The sequence below is a fragment of the Empidonax traillii genome, unplaced genomic scaffold (assembly GCF_003031625.1).
Source record: "Empidonax traillii isolate 1590-97213 ecotype Southwest subspecies unplaced genomic scaffold, ASM303162v1 scaffold696:size366466, whole genome shotgun sequence".
Taxonomy (NCBI): Eukaryota; Metazoa; Chordata; class Aves; order Passeriformes; family Tyrannidae; genus Empidonax; species Empidonax traillii.
In genome coordinates this window covers 97173-120411 of record NW_020955889.1, presented here as the reverse complement: position 1 = coordinate 120411, position 23239 = coordinate 97173, and the positions used below count along the sequence as shown (strand labels likewise).

General features: G+C 36.4%; 2 protein-coding genes across 12 annotated transcripts in view; one reads left to right on the top strand and one right to left on the bottom strand.

Moving 5' to 3' along the window:
* SLC4A10 (solute carrier family 4 member 10) overlaps positions 1-14104 on the top strand; it is a 150201-nt gene extending 136097 nt beyond the window's left edge. For 5 of the 10 annotated variants that reach the window (XM_027899938.1, XM_027899941.1, XM_027899936.1 and 2 more), the window contains 5 exons: positions 1310-1483; positions 1986-2108; positions 5423-5490; positions 7145-7261; positions 11840-14104. In XM_027899938.1, the coding sequence (XP_027755739.1) occupies positions 1310-1483; positions 1986-2108; positions 5423-5490; positions 7145-7261; positions 11840-11906 (549 nt within the window). In that variant the 3' untranslated portion in view covers positions 11907-14104. Of the gene's footprint in view, positions 1-1309; positions 1484-1985; positions 2109-5422; positions 5491-7144; positions 7269-7940; positions 7980-10855; positions 10882-11839 lie in introns of those variants that run through there. The other 5 variants (XM_027899942.1, XM_027899944.1, XR_003573048.1 and 2 more) reach the window with 4 other exon arrangements.
* Positions 1-23239, bottom strand: part of DPP4 (dipeptidyl peptidase 4) — a 79752-nt gene that overhangs the window by 23730 nt on the left and 32783 nt on the right. The window contains exons 24-26 of one of the 2 annotated variants that reach the window (XM_027899945.1): positions 18487-18559; positions 18169-18242; positions 13387-17318 (exon numbers count right to left, since the gene is read on the bottom strand). In XM_027899945.1, coding sequence (XP_027755746.1) covers positions 17220-17318; positions 18169-18242; positions 18487-18559 — 246 coding nt within the window. In that variant the 3' untranslated portion in view covers positions 13387-17219. Of the gene's footprint in view, positions 1-13386; positions 17319-18168; positions 18243-18486; positions 18560-23239 lie in introns of those variants that run through there. The other variant, XM_027899946.1, reaches the window with a different exon arrangement.

The window sequence follows — 23239 nt, the reverse complement described above, 5'->3', positions numbered from 1 at the left end:
TTTTACTGAAGTTTAAGTAATTTCAATTTAATATGGTTTAGCTGTTTCTCAGAACAGGGGCATGAGAAACTATGCTACCGAAGAGTGCTTTTAAAGCATACTAAAATCTGCTATCTTTACTTGGAAAAGTGATAGCATCCCCCTCTCTTTCTCCCTCCCCAAGCTGGGACAAGGAACTGAGATTTGATAAGATGGCTTTTGTGGGAGGATGTGCTTTTTGCTGTTTCTGTGAACAAGAAATCTGCTCAAATCTGGCCAAATTATAAGCCTTTAAAAAATGCAGTTTGCACATGCTCAGTAAAAATTTCTGAAACTTGACATTCTTGAAGGCTGTGTGAATATAGCATGGCTCATCCATGCAGGGAGCAATGGTGTATCACCATCATCACTGTTCCATGGCAACCAACACAAAAGTCTCAGGTCAGTATGGAGCTAAATAGGTCTGAAAAATAGGAGCCTCTTACATACGTTCCTAACAACATGGCAGTCAACTTTCTGGCATTCCTTTTTTTTTCTTTTCTGTTTCTGGTTTTGTGAATAAAGTAAAACATGGAAAAGGAAAAAATCAAAAGTGTCTGGTGAAGTAAAAGAAAAAAAAGGTCATTCCTTCACACGAAATAAAAGACTGAAAAGATGCCTTCTTGATCAGCTTTTTAGGTGCTAAAGGAGGCAGAGCTCAGTTGTTGAAAAACAAAAATTTGGAATGTATTAGAAAGGTAATGTGATAGTGCATATGCCCAGCGGGATCCAGAGATCCCACCAGCTTCCATTCAGTTTGATTCACAATTGATTCACATCTACCCTGAAGTCTGGCTTTGCCTGATGTTAAGAGTTCATTGCTTGAAATCTTAGTAGGCTTACTTTAAAGTAACCATCTTTGTTTATGATGTAGTATGCAGTATGAACAGGGTATTTTCTGGAGTATGACTATACAGAGTGTAACTCAGCAAAATTCAGTGTCTTGGTACATCTGCAATAGGAATACCTAGGGAGACAGCTGTCTATTAAAATTGAAAGAAACTGAAGAAGTATGACTTACCAAGTAATTAAATAATATGATTCTCATTCTTACTTTGGTGGCTTAGTGGGAGAGAAGATTCCTTTGCTACTTTTGGACTAGTATAGATTAATGGCTCATGATTGTAAATGAGACAGCTTCTTCTGTGCTTCTGAACTTCTGTAGTTTTTGCCTTTAGAATAACAAGCCAGATTCTTTGGATATTCAGCATCTCTTAGGCAGCGTGTGAATGCCAGCATGGATGATCCTACAGCTCATTTTGATCCAAACTTTTAAAATTTTCTCTTTCAGCTTTTTGACAGGATAAAGTTATTCTGGATGCCTGCAAAACATCAGCCAGATTTTATTTATCTGAGGCATGTTCCTCTTAGAAAGGTCCATCTTTTCACTATAATTCAGCTGAGTTGTCTTGTGCTTCTCTGGATTATAAAGGTTTCAAGAGCTGCCATTGTCTTTCCTATGATGGTATGAAATGTTTTTATTTCCTCTAAAAATCTCTTTTCACTTGTGAATAATTATTATGGCAGGTAATTACAATATTGCTTTGATTCAATGTTCAAGGACAAATCATAATTTATTAAGTAAGAAAAAAATTTGACATGTAACTGCTGTTTTGAGTCTGTGTGGATAGCCTCTCAGGGAAAATTCTTCTCTTAAAGTATTAAAATTTATTTTATATTTTTTATTTAAGGAATAGTACTCAATTCTGTTATAGAAAGGACATTCACTCATTAAGGAAGACTCTTCATTGTACTTTTCATTGAGAAGATATCTACTGATCTCAGTGATTGTTAAATGCTTCAAGCCATATTTCATTTGAACAAAGGAATACTAGCTGTTGTCTTATTCAAATTAAAGGGTAAAATTGTAGCTGCAAACTGGGCACTTTTGAAAGTATTCCTCTACAAGTGTATTTGTCTGTTTTACTTACTTAATTTCCTAATTCTTTGAATTGATATATTTGCAGGTCCTAGCCTTGGTATTTGTCCGAAAACTTATGGATTTCTTTTTTACCAAGCGAGAGCTCAGTTGGTTAGATGATTTGATGCCCGAGAGCAAGAAAAAGAAACTGGAAGATGCAGAGAAAGAGGTGGGTCATGGTTTCAGGTTTTTTTGGTGTGTAACATTTTATCAATTTCTCCTTCAGATATTTATAGAAAGTTCTGAAAGTTCGGCACATTCCATGCAACAGGCAGCCTTGTTAGCAGTGTCTTAAGTGCAATATTTTCATATTTTCGTAAGTGCTTTAAGGTTACAAATCTGATAAACTTAGGTGGGGATGTAGGTTCTTAAGCTGCCATACTGTCACATAACATATTATCCACAGTGCTCCTGGGGGTTGCTTCCAAGACCCACTCAAATGATGTGCAGAGATGAGCCTATGTGTGTAGGAAAGCCCTCAGATGCCCAGGGCACTTTGATACTGCACTGGGACTGGTCTCGTCCCTGCTAGAGATGCTGAAGAGAGAACTGCAGAATTTAAGGGGTGTGGCATGTCCCACATACCTCTGAACCATACACAGGTCACACAGCAGCACCTTGTGCCCTTTCTTCTCAGCAACATCATAACACTGTGCACTATCCCAGTAACGCTCTGGGCCCGTGTTATCCTTCTGCTACTGCAGAAACAATTTACTTTTACTGTGTAATGAGAAGGTCAGCGACACTGCTAACTCTGTTAACCAAATCCTCAGACTCTGACTTACAGCCTTTGGCATTACCACCCAGTTGGCTGTTTCAGATCTGGACTCCTCATCTTCTTTCAAAGAATACGCTTTTATAATTTCTTACTTTACACAGGACAGATTCTTACACACTTCCACTCAAAATGTTCCTATATTTTGACAGTAAAACACTAATCTTTCTGATTTTAGGTTTCTAACCAATTTTGCATCTATTTTACAACATTTTTATCTAACTTGCTGCTTCATGAATTGCTTCTTTGAATATTATATAAAACTATAAAGATATAAAGTAACTTTATATGTAAGGTCTTTGACCTCTGTCCCTGGTATCAGACACCTGATCAGTGTCAACTGTTAGCAAACCTCAGTACTGGGCCAAAATAAGTGAGGGACAAGTCTCAATGGTGAAACACTGAAGGAGCAGTAGGTAGAATACGTTGGTGCCAAGTTATTTTAAATGGGAATTATGTGTCCTGCATCAGCAGTTTTGAATAGTAGCACAGTGTGAGGCTGTGGCAGCACTGGGAGGTCAATAGGCAGGTAATGCCTTGTAGTCTCAGCAGTCAGTGGTCATTTCTAGGCTTTAGGAACAGATGTGCATATGACCTCTAAGATACCCTGGAGGCCTATGCCCAGGACCCATGAGGACTGAATTCTGGTGGTACAAGGGTACTGCAAAAATTAGACAATGTGAATGGATAAATCAGCAATTTATCCTTAGGGATGCTCAGAGATGTGATCTGAGGCCAGTGAAATATATGTATTAAGGATTCCCATTAGGAGGTCTATTTGAAGAAATAGGACATGGGCTAATAATTTGAATGTGTAACTATGAAAACTAGATTTCTCTGAATTTAGGATTCTTCTGTGACATTTGACAACTCACTGCCTCATTTCTAAATGGGAGAACTATAACATTGATTTCCTTGACACATTCAACATACTGTCATGGAGTACGTTTTGGGGAAAAGATTTTACCTAGATGCAAAACATCATGATGATTATTTACTATATAGTATGGGCCTGGAAAACTACCACGATGAAATTAAAATACGAGAGTTATTGTTTTCTCCCTTGAATCAAAGCAGACCAAGAGAGTTGTTTCATCAAAGTATCTGTTGTCATCACAATTCAGAGTAACCAGAAGTAACCAAGGTAGCTCTCCTCTTGTGGGTCTGATTATTGTAAAGAATTCTGTGTCATCCTTATGTTTTGGTTATATGTCACTTTCTTTCCCATGCTTGATAGCAAGGCATCAGAAAACAAAACTGGGAAAATCTACTGGTGTTACTTTATTTCATTCACTGTCTATTTTGAGAGGTTATTTTTACATATTTTGGCATTTCTAAATATTTGGAGCTATTATTAAAACTGTTCAACTGTCAAAAACTTACGAAGCTGTGAAGCCTAGAAATGACAAAATTAACTAGTAATAAAAAACTTCTGACATGTAGCCTAAGGAATTAATTGGAGAGTTGCTATCACATAGCATTTAAAAATAGAAGTATTCTACCCACAAGAATATTCAGAAGTATAGTTGACAGGATCTGAAACTTACTTGATTGGATCCTGATTTCATTACTTAAGTTGTTTTTATATTTTTAGGCCATATTTTTCCAGGGCTTTGTACATTTACAGTGGATCTGATACATGCCTTCTCCTCACAGACCTCCTCAGAAGCCACTTTAATGTTAACCAGTTAAGTCTTTCTGAGAAAAGAATGAACAAAAAACTTGTCCCATTTGGAGAAAAAAATATTGTGACTTTTATAATAGTTGTAATAGTGAAGCATAGAAGAAACAAATATCTGAGCAGAGAGGATTGACATTCTGTTGGTTTAGAAAATTGTATTGGCTCTTCCAGCTAATACCAACAATCAGTGTGTGTGATGCATGTGGGGGTTTGGTGACCTGCCAGAAAATGGTAAGCTCTGTTTTTGTGAGAACCAAGTCATGCTTTCAGACAGGCACCAGCAAAAACTGTAACAAAGCCATCTAATAAAAGCAAGAAAGCCGTGGAGAGTCTGTTACACTCATACATGCACACCACAACAATTTAGAGCAGGATTTGATGGTTACATTCATGAAGCAAAGGCATGTCCTAGCTGTGGAGCCTTGAGTTGATAGTGAAGGACAGAGACTTGTTTTCCTTTGTTTATGCAGGCAGGACATGGTGCTTGAGGGGTGTTGTTTTGTTCTCCCATCCTGCTAAGACAGATTTTCCAAATTTATAATTATTTCATAAAAAGAATTTTGGTAGATATATCTCCTAGTTCTCTTCAAGTAAAAACTTATCTTGGGTGTCTTGTTTCACTAACTTTCACTGAAATAAAACTTTATCAGTATTAAAACTGTGTGTTCAAACTTAAACCGACTTCCCTAGCTTTTGCATGTAAACATCAATGTATATATCCTCTTATTCATTTAAAATTCATTATTTAAAATTCATCATACCGTTGCTCACTCAGTGTTACTATTTTTCCTCTTTATTGTTACAGAACAATGCTCTATTTGGCATAATAAAATAGTACGAAGATAAATCTTTTAAAATAGAAGGCTTTAAATGTCAAATATTTAAATCAAAGGAGTTAAAAAGTACCTTACTTCAAGAACTTCAATAAATACTTAATATTAAAGAAAATGGGAAGAGGATTAAAGTACATAAATCTCACTGTTTACAACATCATATCCTGTCTCATGTCTGAATTCCTTCGTTCTAGGAAGAGCAAAGTATGTTAGCAATGGAAGAGGAAGGGACTGTTCAGTTACCGCTAGAAGGACATTACAGGTAAAATATACCTTTCCTCTTTTAGGTGAGTTGCAATTAAACAAATAAAATCAACATGCCACAATGTTTATTCTCAATGCTTTCTGAATGTCAGGAGGATGTTTGTCTGCTACAGATAGGTGAACTGACCATATACTGGAGCATTTAACAAGCTCAGCCCTTTTTAGTCTTTCCACACGATCTCATAGTCCCTAGGAGAAGGACACACTAATAGAAGTTTTCCATGGGGCAGGACTTGCAGGATCAGACTGTTCACAATGAACTTTGGCTTCTGACACATACAGTACAAAAGGAAGATGTAGAGCATGTCAAACTGTTCAACCTGATGCTTGCAGGGAGCTAGGAAAGGTTTTGAACATACTGCAGAAAAACTAGGTTCTTTTAAAACGTTCTAATTAAGATACTATCTCTGTAAGATAAAATGAATCAGGAGATGTTCAGGGTAGATAAGACAAAATGTAGAGTTTTCTCAGCTTAAAAAGCATGAAAATCTGTGTTATAGATGGCAATAATACATGTGGCCAGCCTATAAAGAACTAATATGATTTACAGTTTTGAGAAAGAAATTCTTAATAAAGATTTGAAACACCTGGTGACAGTAACCTCTGTATCAATGTACTTTGAATTCATAGGAATACTGTCTCACAATGGGCTCCTCTCTTACATTTTAACCCAAAATTACCCTAATGTCTTCTAATGTAAATCAGTGTCTTGTGTCTGAAAAATCCCACTCTATTTCTTTTGATTCATCACATTACTAGTGGTCTGTTTTTTTTTCTTCTTTTGTCCATACCTTTTTGTTCTAACTTATATTAGTAATATGTAGCTTAATTTATCTTGTGGTGTAATCTATATTGATCTATAGTGTGTTTATGTTGGTAGAGCTGCCTGGATATTATCTGACTATCTCTACTGTAAGGTTTACAGTCTTATAGCTAAACAGAAGAATCAAGACATTGGTTGTTAAAAATGATTCCCCAAAACACAATAGCACATTTACTGAGGGCTTAGTGAATGTCACACTCTATGTAAACCATGAAGTCAGGAATAATGTACCCTTAACACATTTAAGATTTATTATTCTTCAGTGTATACATACATATTTGGAGCAGATCAGATAAAGCAGAGAGCATAATGGCTACAAAGTGCTGCTGAAAGCTACTGATTAGTTTAATTGGGGCATTTTTATTAGATCTCTTAAATACTCTATTTTGTTGGGGCTTTTCATTGCTTTTAAAAATGTTTTAAAAGTAGGTGGAGTTTCAGATCATAAGTATTTTGAGAACTATTAGGAGCTCTTGGGATTCATGTTTAGTCCAACTATGCTGCTGGCATGCTGTGAGATCTTGGGTAATATTTAATTTACACTTAATTTCTCTCTTGTCTATTAGTTGGGAGTGGCACAATATATTTTATTGATGTTACTGTTTGTTGCTGTTGGAGAAGAAAAATACTAAAAAAGTGCTAAGATGTTCTAAGAGAATATATAAGTAATTATTCAGGACTTTTGAAGTTTAACAGAATTCCTTAAGTTACACTGCACTTAATTATTGTCATCACTATCAATTTTCAAGAACTTTTATAGAGTTAATAAGTAACAAAGATTGCTGAATACTGATTGTTTTATTGTGTATTTACTTTTGTTCTTGTCTAGAGATGACCCATCTGTGATAAACATTTCTGATGAAATGGCAAAAACTGCTGTGTGGAAGACATTGTTGATAACGTCAGAGAATGCAAAAGATAAGGAGTCAAGCTTTCCTTCTAAAAGGTCTTAATTTTTTTACTTTATATATTATACTTGCATTAAACTTTATCTATTGGTGTCAAACCAATATCAGAATATTTTGCTAGGGATTAGAAAGATTTCTGGCATCTTGCAGTTTTGTTTCTTAGGTCCAGTCATAATATTATGAGCTCAAAAAGCAATTTCTCTATTTACTAAAAAACCCCCCTGACAAATATTTGCATGGTACTTAGTTATGCTCCAGTGGAAAATGAAGTTGAGCATGTTTGATGCTTGTGTAATGAACCACCAGCCTCCACCTGGATATTGCACAACAGCTGTTGTGTTTGTTCTGCTTGCTTTTGTTCTTTCCTATTGAAAAAGAAGTGATCATCATCACCCTGGAAATAGCTGTATGAAGAACCCAGTACTATGAATGCAATCTAATAATATTTGGAGTGAAAATAATTTTAAGATTGCATCACTTCTTTTCATTTTTCTGCCTACTTCACTTGTACTCAAAACAGTTAAATAATTTTAAAGTTTAGTCCAGGTATGTAAAATGAAGCCACTGTGTTTTATCTGTGCTTCAGAGTTACTACAGGAATGATAAAATATTAAATTCAAGTACAGTGTGATTTTTAAGAGATTTTCCTCTGACTCCATAAATTTAAAATTTAACTATTTTCTATTTAATTGTTTCATATCACACTTCTGTCATAAGCTCCCCTTCCTAATCACTCTAGAAGCTGATTTCCCAAAGGTAAGACCCTGTCCCCAAGTTTTTTCTTCTTTGTGTCTTCCAATTCAAAATGGTGTCACCTAGGAACCCAAATGACTTGACTTTGTGTAGTTTTTGGGGAGACAGAATAAAAAGAAATTTCAAATGGGAATGTAAAATATCTTCATTAAAAGTCCCAAATATTAAGATTTGAAATTTAATATGTATTAAAAATATAACTATATATATAACTATAGATGTAGTGTATTCAAATGTTAAATTGAATTTATTCCTAGGTCATCTTTTTTAAAATACAAAATTATATTCTGCCCATTTCTAAATGTACTTTTCAACAGAAGCTCCATGCTTGAATCAGCTAATGATTGTTTTATGGTGGAAAAAATGCAGTAAGAAAAAAATTTTTAGTGATACATGACTTTTTTAAATTTTGTCACCCCAAAATGGCATTTCAGTGTTGTTTATTTCCCTAAACAGCACAGACAAGACTGAACAGTTGATGACCAGAGAAACTCCATTTCAGAAACCCATGGAGTGGCCCACTAATGTGATAATTTTGATGATATTTCACTGACAGTAAAAATAGCAGTATAGTTCTGATTTGTCTTCTACCCTACACGTCACAGTGAAATCAGTGTGGTGCATGGGAGAAGGATGTACTGGAGAATTTTCTTACCTTAAGTGCCTCTGCTGTCCAGGCTGGAGATAGTAAAGAACCTGATGGGGTACATTCACAGCCCCTGGGTACACAGTGGTTGTAATTTTTCAGGTGGATATTGCTTTCTCTGAAAATTTCAGGTAAAACCAGTACACATTTACATAATCTATCCTACCATCAAAGACCCTCTGAGCATCCAAACAGATTGTGGCTACAGACATCATTGGTAAGAGATGATGTGGCCTTTCCACCGCAGTACAATAGAAACTAAATCTCTAATGAGCTTGTTTTCAATCTGTTCTTGTATCTTTGCTCATGAAATCAAAGAATCAGGAGAAAGGATGTTTATGATTTCAGGTATGAGTGTTCTCTCTTAAAGGAATAGTCTTAGAAACCTCTGAAATCCTGCATTTTCCTGTGCTCTACCTTGTCTCAGATTCGCACACAGGGGTAGATTCAAAGAATTTTAAATCTGGAAGTCTTGCTTTCTGATAGGGAAAAACCATAGACAACTTTAACCTTAAATTGTATTAGGGATGGAGCTACAGAAACATCATAAACCATAATGCATGTATCATTACATGAAGGTATAATTAAATTCTAGGTAATTACTGGGAAAAAAGAAAGCTTGGAATGGTAGCAGTTGTAAGAATGATTTTTGCAAATGATCAAGATGAGCAGTATTAGATTACACAATTCCCTCAGTGAAGGGTATCGTACAATGTGGAGGGCGGGGGAAACACTTTTTGAAAGAAATTTTCCTGCCTTTTGAGTTCAACTATGAAGTGTTTAGCATGCCCTTTCCTGCTGTCAGGTCTGCTTTGTTATATGCATATACCAAAATATTTTTAAATGGGGATAATTAAACTATGATATTGTACTATGATTTCATGCAATGCCTTTTATGCACGACATAGTCCAATTAACAAGATAGGGTGATTTCTGGAATACTTAAAATCTAGAAGTTCTTTGTAGTAATTAAATACTGAGTTGACTTGTCCAATTATAACTTATGATCATCTACAAAGGGAGATTTTAGGCAGGAAGGGTTTATACAAATTACTTCCCACCCTGATACACGGATAATTTCCATCATAAGATCTGCCCTGCCCCTAGCTCTGTGAAGTAGCATAGTGTGTGTGACAGTTCTTACATCCCAGGTTCCTAACAGTTTTTAAGTGTCTAAAGAGGGGAATTATATGAGATTCAGTCAACTGTTGCCTAACCATAGAGGCACATGAACTTTACAACTTTCCAACCTTAATTTTTCATTATTAAAATTCCTAGGGACCTGAGGGTCTGCCTTTGAGCCTGTCTTGGTAGAACTGAACACCAAGGCATTTTTCTGAAACACAGCCCTCTCTGATACATGTAATGAAATATTCCACTGTCTTTGGTTATAATATTAAGCCCTTCAGATAGCAATTTCAAAGCATATGCAAAAGATCTGATCATGTGCAGAAGGCAGACTTAGCTGGTCTTTTAAAGTATTGGAGAAAGAGGCATCTGTCACTTTGTACATGGTATGAGGTCCCTTTTCTACTTGAAGATATGCAAATCCTACATCTCAAACCTTCCTGCTGAGGCACGTTAGGCTACTCCCTTGGTAGAAAGGAAAAGAGCTCTAACTCCTCTTCAGATCCACCAGTTACATGTTTTACTGGTAAAAGACTGGACTTGTCCTTTTTTTTTTTTTTTTTTTTTTTTTCAAATTTCTCAAGGCATTAAAGCCCACATCTGCAGGAGATGCTCAGAGATGTGAATCCTAAATAGAAAGAAGACTTTCCTGGTATCACAGAGGCACCTAAAACATGGAAATATTATACACTGTAAGGCACACAACACCTCAGTGTTTGCTTTTATTAAGCACAGGTAACTCCCTGCCTGCTGTACTGCTGCACTTTAAATTCACCCACCCCTGGAATTTGTTTGCATACCCTTTGTGTGCAGAGAGTGTATGTAACATACTCAATTCTATCACTGTTCTACAGAAGGTGACAGATTTGGCAGTTGAAGTGGCAGAAGTTGGTATTCTTTAGCTATTTCCATTAACACCTCTGGAAGCTGCCATAGGCATAGAAGTAAGCTTTGGCTGAACTGAATTGTATCCTTAAAGCAATTTTTATGCGAAGAAAAATGTCAGATGATTGTAAAAATGTGCATGAATCGCCTTAAGAATTTGAGAATTGATCTTGCTTTCTTTAAGCCTTGTGTAACTCAGCCTATTTCTCATTCATTCTAGTTAAGGAATTATTCCCATGAAACCTGGTAGGTTATGTGCTTGCTACAGGTTTGTTCTCAGAAGCATCTGGGTTTTTTTTAGATACCCTGCCACTCTTTGTTGAAGGCTTCATTTGCCTGTGTTGTGGAAGCCCCTTTGCATTTTCATAGTGTGACTGAGACTCATTGCAAGAACATGACTTTTTATTTATTTACACTGTTGTAAATTAGAACCCTCTTCACCAAAGAAAACTCAAACCCAAAACATTTGCTTTGTACATATATTGCTTTCTGTAGGCAAATCAACAGTGTTTTAACTGGGTCAGAAAAAGAAAGCTGAATCCAAATTTGAACTCTGGTTCAGAGTTCTGAGTGATATGGCTTTTCTGTGATCTTTCAGGCTTTTTTTTTTTTTTTTAAAAGTTATTTCCTTATAATGTATACATGAGGAAGTATGTGTTAAACTCCAGATGGGGAATACTGTCTTGCCTCACCCTCCCCAGCTTTATTCTACTCTCCCCAATCAAGACTGAAAGCCAAATATTAGTTAGAAATTGGCTTTCACTGCTCTAGTTCAGAAACATTCCTTCTAAACGTACATTGAGCAACAGAATACATTTTAAAGACAAGAAGTACTTATTGTGACCTCTTGTTTGTGCCATTTAGGAATGTGCTGGTATTGTCTGAGAACTGTACCATTACCATTATTTAGTAAATTAACAGTTGTATTTGTCAAAAGAGAAAAAAAAAAAGTGGCTATTTTTGCTTGCATGCTGGCTGACTTGTCTCATCTTGTACATCTTAATTTCTCTACCTACCTTGTCACTACAATTGCTGGCTGATATCTTCTGCACCATTTAGCACAGAAATTTTCACTTGCTTTCCCAGTTTGTGCCATGCAGCATGAAAAATAAAATATCTGTGCAATGTTGGTTTTCAGTTAGATCATTAATATACATAAGATAGTACTACCATAACTTTTTTCCCCCTCCCCTTCTTTTCCTAGTGCTGAAATCAGAAAAGAGAAGAAAGCTGACTCAGGGAAAGGTGTTGACCGGGAGACTTGTCTATGACTTGTTCTTCAAGTAATTTTTTTACAAACGAATGACAGGAGTGCCACAACCACTAAATAGAAATGATTTACCTTGTAACTTTTGTCTTTCATCTCAAACTAGCACAGGTAATGTAGTGCAATATTTGTCTCATTTCACCTTGTCTACCTTGTCTAGTATTTGTGTAAATGTCTGCAGTAGCCAATGCAAAAAATCTTTGTGTTCATTGCTGATATTGGCCATTTATCAGTATTCTTATCAGAACTGTAACAAGCAAATTGTCTTTTAAATCCAACTTCCCTGTTAATAGGTTTGTACTGTATTTTACTATTTTTCTGTGTAAGAATACTTAATACTCTTCATTCGGGATGAACTTGAAAACCCTAGTTCTAATTTTTTTTAAAAATCACCTAACTCTAGTAAATAATTTCAGAAGACCCAAACTGACAAGCAAACATTAAGAAGTTTATAAAGTAACAACTGATCTGATCTTAGGAACAAACTAACAGGGACAATCCTTTCCTCCTTAAACTGTCCTTTTGAAGTCATGGATTACTCCTGCAATGAGGATTGCAGGGTCAGATTCTGTATTTGTGAAGTATTCCTTGATTTAATACAGTGTATTTAATATTAAAATTTGTATGTAACTGGAACATAGTCATATATATATATATATATATAAAAATATATATTGAAACATTTTCTCACCTTAGTTGAAAAAAATCCTTTGATGTGAAACATGGGTACAGTATTTCTTAAAATGCAATCTGTGATGACAGTATCCTGTATTGTATGAATGTTGCCATGGCAGGCCAAACAAATGCATTTCCATTAATGAATCCACTATTTTATAATAGGAAAAATTTTGTATAAACTATACAAACTATACCCCACATGCAGTTATATCACCTGCCCAATAATCTTCCTCTTTATTGCCTACAATTCAACCACATAAAGGGCATATTTATACTGTCTTCTAACAACTATAAACCTCTTAATTTCAGAGATTGTGTATAATACTTAAATGGGTATCCTGCTGTTGTTCTGTTACAGCTCTTCATTATTCCATCAAGTACGTATTGATTAAAAGATAAAAACAACATTGCAAAGTAAAATGCGGCTTTAAAGCTATTACAAAGACATTTTTCGTAATGGAATTTGTTACTGCCTGATCCTTTAAGGTGTTCTTTTGTGTAAAAGACTGCAAGATTAGGTATTGAATGAATAGAGATGTGGAGCTAAAGTTTTACTGTGTTATTTGGAATTCACTGATTTTTAAATTTTTTAAGATAAATTTTTAAATTATTAAAATGAAGGCTAAATCTCATTATTATGCTATTACTTTGAATTCTAAAAATAAGAATTGTATTATTGCAATCTTTGTAATAATTCATCCACAGGGCTTTAACATTCACCAGCTTTCCAAAATACTAATCTTTCTATAGACCTCATGTGAGCATTTTTTGCCATCCAGCATATTTAAAGTATTCTAATGTTTTTGTGTATGTGAGTGTGTATGTTTTACTACTTTAGCCATAAATAATTGCATTTTGCTGCAAACTTATTAGGGTCACTGTTCTAAATTTACCTTAACGTTATTAAAGCCCATTAAAAGCCATTTTTATGGAGAAAAAAAAAATCTAGTGGACACAAAGAAGGATTTACATTTAATTCAATGTTTGTATTTGTAAATTTAGGAAAAAACGCTGATGCATTACGGTTAAATGCTTTGTTTTGTGTACTTGATGATAAATTGTAAGATTCCAGTTGTTTTAAGGTTAGTATAGGAGCTCAATACTGGTTTGTTCTGAAAGCAGCCTGATGGTGTTTTAACACGTTGCTGACTTACTTTGTTACAGATAATGTGTACAATCAAAATGTATTAGCTTCACTTGACCAACTCTTAGAATATTAAGAAGTCAGTGTATTCAATGGCATTCTGTATTTCTGTTCAGTATTTCAGAGAGGTTTTATTTTAAAACACTCTGGTTTTGCGTGAATTTAAATGCTATTCCAATGTTAATCTTAACATTCTGAAATCACACACAGTATAAAGCAGATGTAGTGCTATATTTACTTCTAATTTCATATTCCTGGTCAAAATTACTCAATTTCTTGGATGTAATTTATTACAAAAGCTTATGTGTACATGTGAATAGACTATTGTGTTTTTCACAATTAAGATATGTTATGTGATAATAAATATTTATCCTAACTAATTTTCAATTTTATTTTTACACTGCAAGACCCAGAACAGGTTTGCAATATCATATGGTATTTGAAATGTCTACCTGACATTTTGCTTCACAAATTAATGAATGGTAGAGCCTAGTATTGCTCCATTTCCAAGTGGAATATCCCTGAAACATGCAACATTATCAGTGTTGTCTCACTGGGTGTAATTGATGATGACTTGCTCTGACTCTAACAGTAAGTTTGACAGCAGGGATAGCACACAGCTGCCCTGTTGCAGGAAGAAAACGGGAATTTACTAATCACAAGTTCATCCCCCTTGCTCTTGAGAGAAGTGATGCAGACCATGCAGTCTGGGTTGAGTCTTTTTAGTGTTTATAGGTAAGATCATACAACTGAAAATTCCTCAGTTCTTCTGCTCATCTCAGGACAGCAAACTTCTGATACTGAAAAACTTTCAGGCCTTAAAGCCCAGTATTATTTATAGTATTGATTCCATCTTACTTAAATCCCTTTGAGCTTCTTTACCAGTTTTTAAAACAAAGACTATCAGCCTTCCACCCTATGAATGGTAACAATCACACCTCAGGTTTCAGCTACTTCTGTCAGGAATTTACACAAACTGTAAATACTGTACAACAAACTTAAATATCCCTTTCACACAGGAAAAAAAAATGCAAAGCAAAAAGGAAATTGGTAGCTGCCTAACTAACATGAGGCACTCCTCAGGCACAAGTGATTTCTGGCTTTGTATCATAATGGAATGAGCTGGCTTTGTTTTGCTGCCTCAGTTTTAGGTATTTACCCATGCTGATGCAGTTCAAGCAAGTTCTCAGTTCCCTCAGGCAGCTATATTATCTTAGTGCTTGCATTATTTTTGGAGCTGAGGGACTTCTACCAGAGTGAAAAATTTGACACTGAATTGATGTTTATTAGGACACTTATTATAGCAATAAAACTTTTTTGTTGTTGTTTTAGTAGTTCCATCATTCCTTATCAGCAGGATATAAGCTGCTTTCCAGACAAAGAAATTTAAGATAATTAGCATTGTATTTTGTTATGCCTCGTAGATAAGACAATTAAAAGAGGACTATGTAAAAAGAATACAGAAGAGCTTCCCAGTGAGATGCTAGCATCATTAAGGTATGTCAGATGCAAAGAATTGCATCTTTACTTAATGAAAGGCTTACCCAGACCATATAATTTCTAGGTTTTTTTTTTTCAAAGAATCCTTCTCTGATTACACTAATACCTGCAGTTATTGAATGAGAGCCTAGTTAAAGTAGTTTTTCAGATTACAGAAATACTTTTTTTGTCTTTATGACACTGTAAGTGATAATATTAAAATAAATCCCAACTATTTACCATTGCGTACACAAGCCATCTTTAAGTTCCTAACGATAATCTTTTTTTATAACCTGTGTATTGCTGTGATCTACCTTATATTGATTTATGTTTCCTTCCCTTGAGTCAAAAGAGTGAGAGATGTGATACTATAACCTCTTGGAGACAACTGACAGCCTGTACTCCAACAAAACTTTAACAGTGGTGCCAGTCTATATTAGAACCACTCCTGCCTTGAACCCAAGATGGTATTTGTAAAACCCAGCTCCAGTGTGTTTCAAAAAAAACCCCAACACCTTATTTTGCGGGTCGAGTGATTCGTGGTTTCTTTGTGAAAACAAAACCTTATTTTCTACGTCAGCCTCCTTTCTCTTTTATCATTTAAGGACAAGCTGCACAAAGTGTCTTCACATTGTCCCCCATGCTTTAGCCGTCTGCAGGAGTACTTTTTACATTCACACCTAATGCCACTAATAACCCACAATACAGACATAATCACAGGCTGGCATGTAATATCAAGAAGGTAAGTGTTAGCTAATCATGTCACACTCCATTACATGATACCATTACACGAAAACAGAAGCTTCGCTGTACATCTCCCTTAAAATTAATAGGGATTTTTGTAAAAACTCTAAAAGGTTTTTTTTTTCTAAAGCAACATTTTCAATTATATGGACTATACCTCCTTTAATGACTTGATGTCATTATTATTTTAAAGCAGCACAGTTTTTAAGTACAAGTGGGTTGCATCTTTTCTAGCTATGTGAAATTGAGAAAACTAATCTTATCCTCAGATGGAGAAGCCTACCTGGAATGCTGAAGACAACTCAGACCTTTACTGGTAGGCTGTAAGGAAAAGCAGGTTTGCCAAAGAGCACGTTCACAGAAGAGTGATGGTCCAGCTCTTGCTTTAAGTGACTGCTATTTTTCATTGTAATGTTTTATGTTTGAATGTAAGGAAGAGAGCCTATTCATCGGTAAATAAGAAACTTCTACATTAAAAAAACCAATGGTGGTCTTTTAGAGTTCACAGGGAAGATTTTACCAGAGCAGACTCGCCGACCAGCAGCCTTTTTTACTATAAAAATAAGAAATAATCACAGTTCTATATAATAATATCAAACGAAGGAATGCAGTGACATTGGTTTGAGTAGGTATCATTCAAAATGTTTGGTGAAAGCTGGATACATGCTTTCCTTGTAAGACTTCTACAATTGTAATCCAAGAGATTGCAGAGAAGACATTAATTTAAGGAACAGCAGTATAAACAGCCTTTCATTCTGCACAGAAAATATTAACATCACAGTATTCCTGATGATGATCTTAAAATAATAATTAGCAAGCATTACAGAATTCGTTCAAAACTTTTTGTCAGTGTTTTCACAGAAATGATCCCAGGATACATTTCATTTTTGATAGAAACATCTTTGCTTTTATTCTGCAACTGATTTCCACATTGGTTCCTCTGTGGCATTTTTATCATTCATTACCATAATACACAAACTGGATGGCTTCTCATTTAGACTGAAATGCCAAAAACTAATAAAAAACTGAAGGAAGTACTATGCTTCCTAGAAGTCTGCAACATCATTCTGGTGATGTTAAGACCTGATTAACCACAATCAGTAAAAATGCAGTAGTTGCTTGGCAACAGAAATCATAAAGATTAGCATTTCATTATGTACACTGGTATCCCAAGAGCTGACTCTTATCTCATCTTGATTTATACTGGCTCAGACTACACGATCAAGAGAGTTTTCTGAAGAAGTACCATCACTAACAGGCAAAATGCTGGTTCTAGGGCAGCAAGAAACACTGCTTTAGGAAGTGGCTCATGTGGGTATAAATATGCTTATGTGCTTGACCGGAGATGGCATGGTCTTTGTCAGTATACCACTGTGTGAAAGAGAAATACAGAGAGTGTTAGTTGTAGCCACATCTAAATGATATAAGCAAACATGACAGACATAAGAACATGTGCAGCCATTTAAAATTATCCCAGCATGAGGCCTTCAGCATGGAGGCAAAGATGTGAAGGGGTAGGAAGCTGCTATGACACTTTTGCCTTGGCTTTGTGTGTGGGATATACTATGTATTTATGCTGAAGGCATAAAAGAACATGTGGCTTGTCCACATGGAGGTAGATGCAACTGTACTGTTAAGAGGGGTGCCTGACCTCTTCCCCTGTCTGCTCTGCGAGTTTGGCGGAAGGACAACCATGCACTGGTGCACTTGGCTTCTTTCTATATTTCATCCTTTTTAGCACTGCTCCCCAAGGATTGGGATAATGTAGGTAAGGAAGAGCTTGCACCTTAGTCTGAGATCTTCCATGTACAGTGTACAAAGGGGAAAATACCTGCTTGTCTTACAAGATCAACACCAAAAATGATAGACAGGTTATTATGGACTTAGCTGAAGCTAACATTTCCTTCTGTCTGTAAGGTACTATTTACTGCAACTTGGGTATATGCAAAGATTGGGATTGGCTGTTTGAGAACACAAAAAAGTTTAACAAAATGAAAGATTAGGTAAACAGGATCAAATATGAGAAAGAGTTGCTTTAGAGCTTTTCTTATGCAGAAAATACATAGGTACTCTATGTACAGATTTCAGTTACTGAAAATGAAATGCAGGTATGTGAACTTTCATTTAAGATGGCAATGAATTTACACCTAACCACAGGGAGCTCATGCTATTATTCTCATAATACAAACTCATTTGTATAATGATAAAAAAAGGATCATACCATTGCCTGAAAATCCACTTCGGCATCAACAAGAGCTTTGGAAATCTGTGCTGCTTGCTGAAAGTGAACATTATCTGAAAAGTGGAAGAGGAAAAAGGTAAACAAAAAATTGCTTCTGTAATACTCTGGGGGAAAAGCAAAGCAATGAACACACTAGACTCCTCATCACTGCTGACTGAAACACAGATTAGTTGCAAAAAGCAGTATTATTTTATTGACATAAATGTAACAGCCTTGCCCCTTCATGCTTTTGTTTTGTCAGTAGTAGAATTGCGAACCTGTCTGTAATACTAAAATGTCTAATTAACTGCAACTCACCATCTGCTGTTCCATGAATAAGGAGATATTCAACATCCTTGAATTTTTCAGCTCTGGCCATTACGGTTGAATTCTGAAATTAAAGGGAAAAAAAAGAGAAAAAAAGGTGCTATTTATTAGAAGATGACTTGCTATCAACTGACTCTGATTCCTGCTGATACAGTCTGGGGTCCCTCAGATAAAACCAACCACCTCTGCTTTCTCCTCTCCGAACCACCAAGTAGCATGGTCACACAACCAACAGCACCGTGCTCGCACTCAAATCGTTCTGCACCCATCTGCAATTATTACCAAGGGTTATGCCTGCAAAGTAACAAGCAGTTCCAGAGGGGAAGAGTTTTGAGAGCGAGGTACACATTTAATGCGTTGCTAACATGTTGTTAGCCTGCAGCACACCGCTTGCCATAGGTTTCCTGTGTGACTGCAGACAAGTTAAAAAAAATGTTGCCATGGCAACAGTGCACCCTATGATAGCAGGGAGTAGATCTTGCAGAGGCTACACACGTTATCTTCCCCACTGAAAAGTATACTAGTTTACCTGCAGGGAAGTCAACAGAACAAACAGTTCCTCAGTCTCAAGTAAAACTGGGTTGTTTAAAGAAGTTTAAAATAATGCTCTCTCCAAATAGGATAGAGAAATGCCTGAAGGAAAAACACACTAGACCAAATCTCTAAATAGCAGTCAAGCTACATTTTGGGAATGGAAGCATGATACAGTGATGAAAAGATAAAATAATCAGCAACTAAGATTAATCCAGAAATTTAAAACACAGTAGCATTTTCCCTAGAATATACTAGCCCCAACTTGCTACGGTGACGAAAGAATGAAGACAGTAAAGATTGCAGATAAGATCTTTAATTTGGGCAAGGAAAGGAAATACCATAGTGCTCTGCCACAAGAGGGGAAAGAAGAAAAGGGACAAGAGGGACCAGAATTTTCAGGCTTCATAAAACCACCAGGTACTCCAGCAAGAAAAAATATAGTAAAAATTAGCAGCAGAAGAATATAGTGGCTTGGTTTTTCTTCCCCACCTTGTACTAAGGCTGTATCCTTGCATAGGGATTTGCATTTAGTATCCACAAAAAGTCAAATACATTATATTGCCAAGACACAGAAGTGTTCTAATTTCCTTATGTCTCTTGTACACTCATGAATCTTTAAAGCAAGTATAAATTCTTTTTGTCATGGCAGAATAGTGTACCACAACTTTTTCACACATGAAATGAATTCTTTGTATTTATTCAACTAAATCTAAAAAACAAGTTCAGCAGAGAGAAAAAAAAACACTCTCCAGTCTGTAACACTGCGGTTGCCCTCTTTGGATAGCCAAATCCAGAGAGAGGACTTTGATGCACTGATAAAGCAGCTGACCAAAAAATCAATTCATAAAGAAATGGTCCAGTGATATTAAAGAAAAAAAGGAAAGAAAGAAACAAACAAGCAGTATCCTTTGAGTGCATTATTTTCCATATGTGCAGAGGGAAACTTGATAGATCACCTTGCTAAGCTTTCTTCCGTGAGTCAGTGCTGTTTTAAAAGCAAACCTTCCGTGAGTGGAAGCCTGACTTAAGCTACACTTTTGAGAACGTGACTTTGCAAAAACAGTTTTGGAAAAAGGATGCCACTATTTTTCCCCTCCAAGTATTAAACAAAATAAAGTTATTTGTAAAAATACTTCAGAAAGAAGAAACACAAAAGATACCTTCTCTATATTTTTATCACTTGTAAGTGATGCTTCACTTGCTGTACACATACTCAACATTCCCTAAAACATGCTTTAAGGACGCAGTACATCTGTGTCCTTAAAGAAGGTTGCAAGATTGGGAGTAATCTCAAGTTAGGCTCAGTTAGAGGATAAAGCAACAGCGACATCAGCTGAAGAAACCTCAAGTGCACAGCAAATAAATACAACTTTATTTACTCTTCCATTTCATAGCTATACTGCTGGGACAAAGGCTTCAAAAAGGTAACGTGCACAAGTACTGAGAGTTGGGCCCTGCTGAGTGTAACTGGCTTTTCTAAAGATCACACAGCAGTCAACATTTTATCAGCACTCCATAAACAAGTTAAGGTTTGGCTGAAACTGAAGGTCTCTCTCCCTTTAGCATATTCTCAGATAATAGAACAAATGTCAAATCAGTACAAGATGGCATATTTACAAAATTGTACCCTGTTTTGCATAACCTAATGATGCAGCAGTTCTTAAGGACTGAACATTTCAAATCTGCTAGAAAAAGATTGCCAAATCTATGACTGTTTCAAACACTTGCCAAAAGCATATCAAATTCAGAGTGAACTGCAAAATAATGTTCTCACAAGTTGAACAGTCTCTTCGGTATGCTTTACATGGCTACTGCATCTGACCTCTAGAGCTCTGCCCTGATTTGGTCTCAAGTCTTAGGCACCAGGCACTTTTCTTCTAGGTAAATAGCTTCTCTGCCATTCTGCCTAGGATTTCTACACAATTGTATTGGGAGCTCCACCCATGCTTGCTCCTCTCTTACAAAGCTCCATTTTTTAATAGTTTACAACTACCTTAGAAGACACTGAGCACACCAAATTAGCTGACTTAGGAGTGTGAGTCATCCCTCAGACTTGACTCTTGACAAAGAATATTTAACATCTCAGATTCTCTTCTTTCAATAAATGTAAAACCTTATGTCACAGTAATACAAAGGTAGGATGTGCCCCTCTTAGCACAACTAGTTTCTCGAGCCTATATACTCACAGTCATTAATATATATTCAGTCATTAATAAAACTGCACATTAGGAAGGTGCCTAGCAGTGTGCATCTTCTCTAAGCAGGTGTGTAAAAAGTCTCGTTTCTTTTAAATTAGGGCACATAGTACAGAGTTTATGAAACATTTCACTTTTCATGCCAGCTACAGCGGATGCAGTAGGATGATGAGAGAATATACAATGCAGCAGGCAAACCTGACAGTACAAAGTTAACAGTTAAAAATGCTTTAACAGCTTCAGCTAGGAGAGCTTTCAATACATATTTAGCATTTACTTTAAAAACATTCAGTTCAGCTAACAGCTCTCATCAGCCACAAGGGGCCAGGAGGCTGGCTACTGTGACTGGGACATTGAACAAAGGGGCTGTAAGCCAGAAACATGCTGGGTTGAAGTCAGTAAGGGTCTTCAGCAACAACAAAATCCCACAGTTCTTTCACTGATACTACATGAAAAGCAACAAACTCATGTCTTGAGCTACCCAGCCCCTCCAGGTTAAAAGTAAAGTAAAAGTAATATATTACTTGAAGCTTTTAACAACAAATGAGGATATAAGTTGCATTTTCCTATCTCCAGGAGCAGCAGTGGAGTGTGACAATCTGATCTATGCAATTACTCCTCCTCCATCTAGCCACCATTCTCCCCAATTAGTCCTCTGAGTAACACATTTGAAACCTTTAGCTCTTTGGTACTGGCAGTTTCAACGTGGCCATTGCCAGCAATAGATACTATGCCAAGAAAATTCGACTCCTGGCTTGAAAGGATTAAACAGTCCTCTGTTGCCATCTGTGCCGTGAAGCTGGTGAATGACTTTGTGCACCCAGAGTGTTAACGTTCGTTCTGCACAGCGACAGTAACTTGTATTTACAATGCTACCTCGCAGACCTCCTACTGTTCCCATTGCCTTAAAGAAACACATTTGGAAAAAAGGCAGACAGGCGGCTGCAGGCTGCTGGACAGTCCCTGGTGGGCTCCAGGGGCTCACTGGTTAGAAGAGGCAGACACAGTACCAAGTTGTCCAGCAGTCACTATCATTGTCCTCAATCTTGACCAGAATGCCTCATATAGAAGTTGACAAAACTAAATTCCGGTAGTAATATGTCAAACCAGATGCTTCAGTTCATATAGGTATATATTTATATGTTTTAGGTATATATTTATATGTTTTATCATACTTTTAAATCAATGCAACAACCCCTCCCTTCGTCCTACCCATCACACTTCTTATTTTAATGCACATAACCAGTGCTAAACTGTCTTCTAGCCTACTTACCAACCCAAACACAGAAAATGCCCCATTCTTTTTTCTCTAACATCAATGTTTGATTCCAGCATCACCATGGCTGAACACCTCTGTGAAACATTCCAATAACCAGGGCACAAAGTACTTCGCAGATCCCTCACAGTTCTCCAATAGCCCCTGTATTTTCACCTAGACCTGATGTTTAACCCAAGAGAAGGCTTTGCTGCTTTGCCCTGTGCCCAGCTACCTGTGACTTCAGTCGTTAACAAAAAGCAACTGGCACATGAACAGCAAGTCAAACAATTCATCATGCCGTAACAAGGATAAGCAATGATATTTTGCTTCCATTGGGACACATGGAAATTCCCTCCCTTCTGTGCAAACACTGATAATTCTAGAACAAACTTTGGACACCCTGTGTTCATGGAGATTGGGCCAAAATTCCAGCCCTGACACTGCTGGCTCTCAGTGGGTCTGCAATTTGATATGATCACAGTACGGACAGACTTGCCTACCTGCCAGAGTTTTCTGGTATTTAGGAGATTTTGCTTTCCCTGAAAAAAGCTTAAGCAGGAAAGTTCACACAATCCCCCTTTTTTTAAAAAAAATTACATTCCAGAAGGAATGGGAGTACATTTGTTTTGGTGGAAAATGTCTAAGATAAAGCAGAGTTTGCCCACGAACATACTAAATTTTGAAACAAATTTGTTTCTTGGTGATTAAAATAAAACAGTGTTTACAGCCTGTTTTACAGTCTGCAAAGTACCCAAAT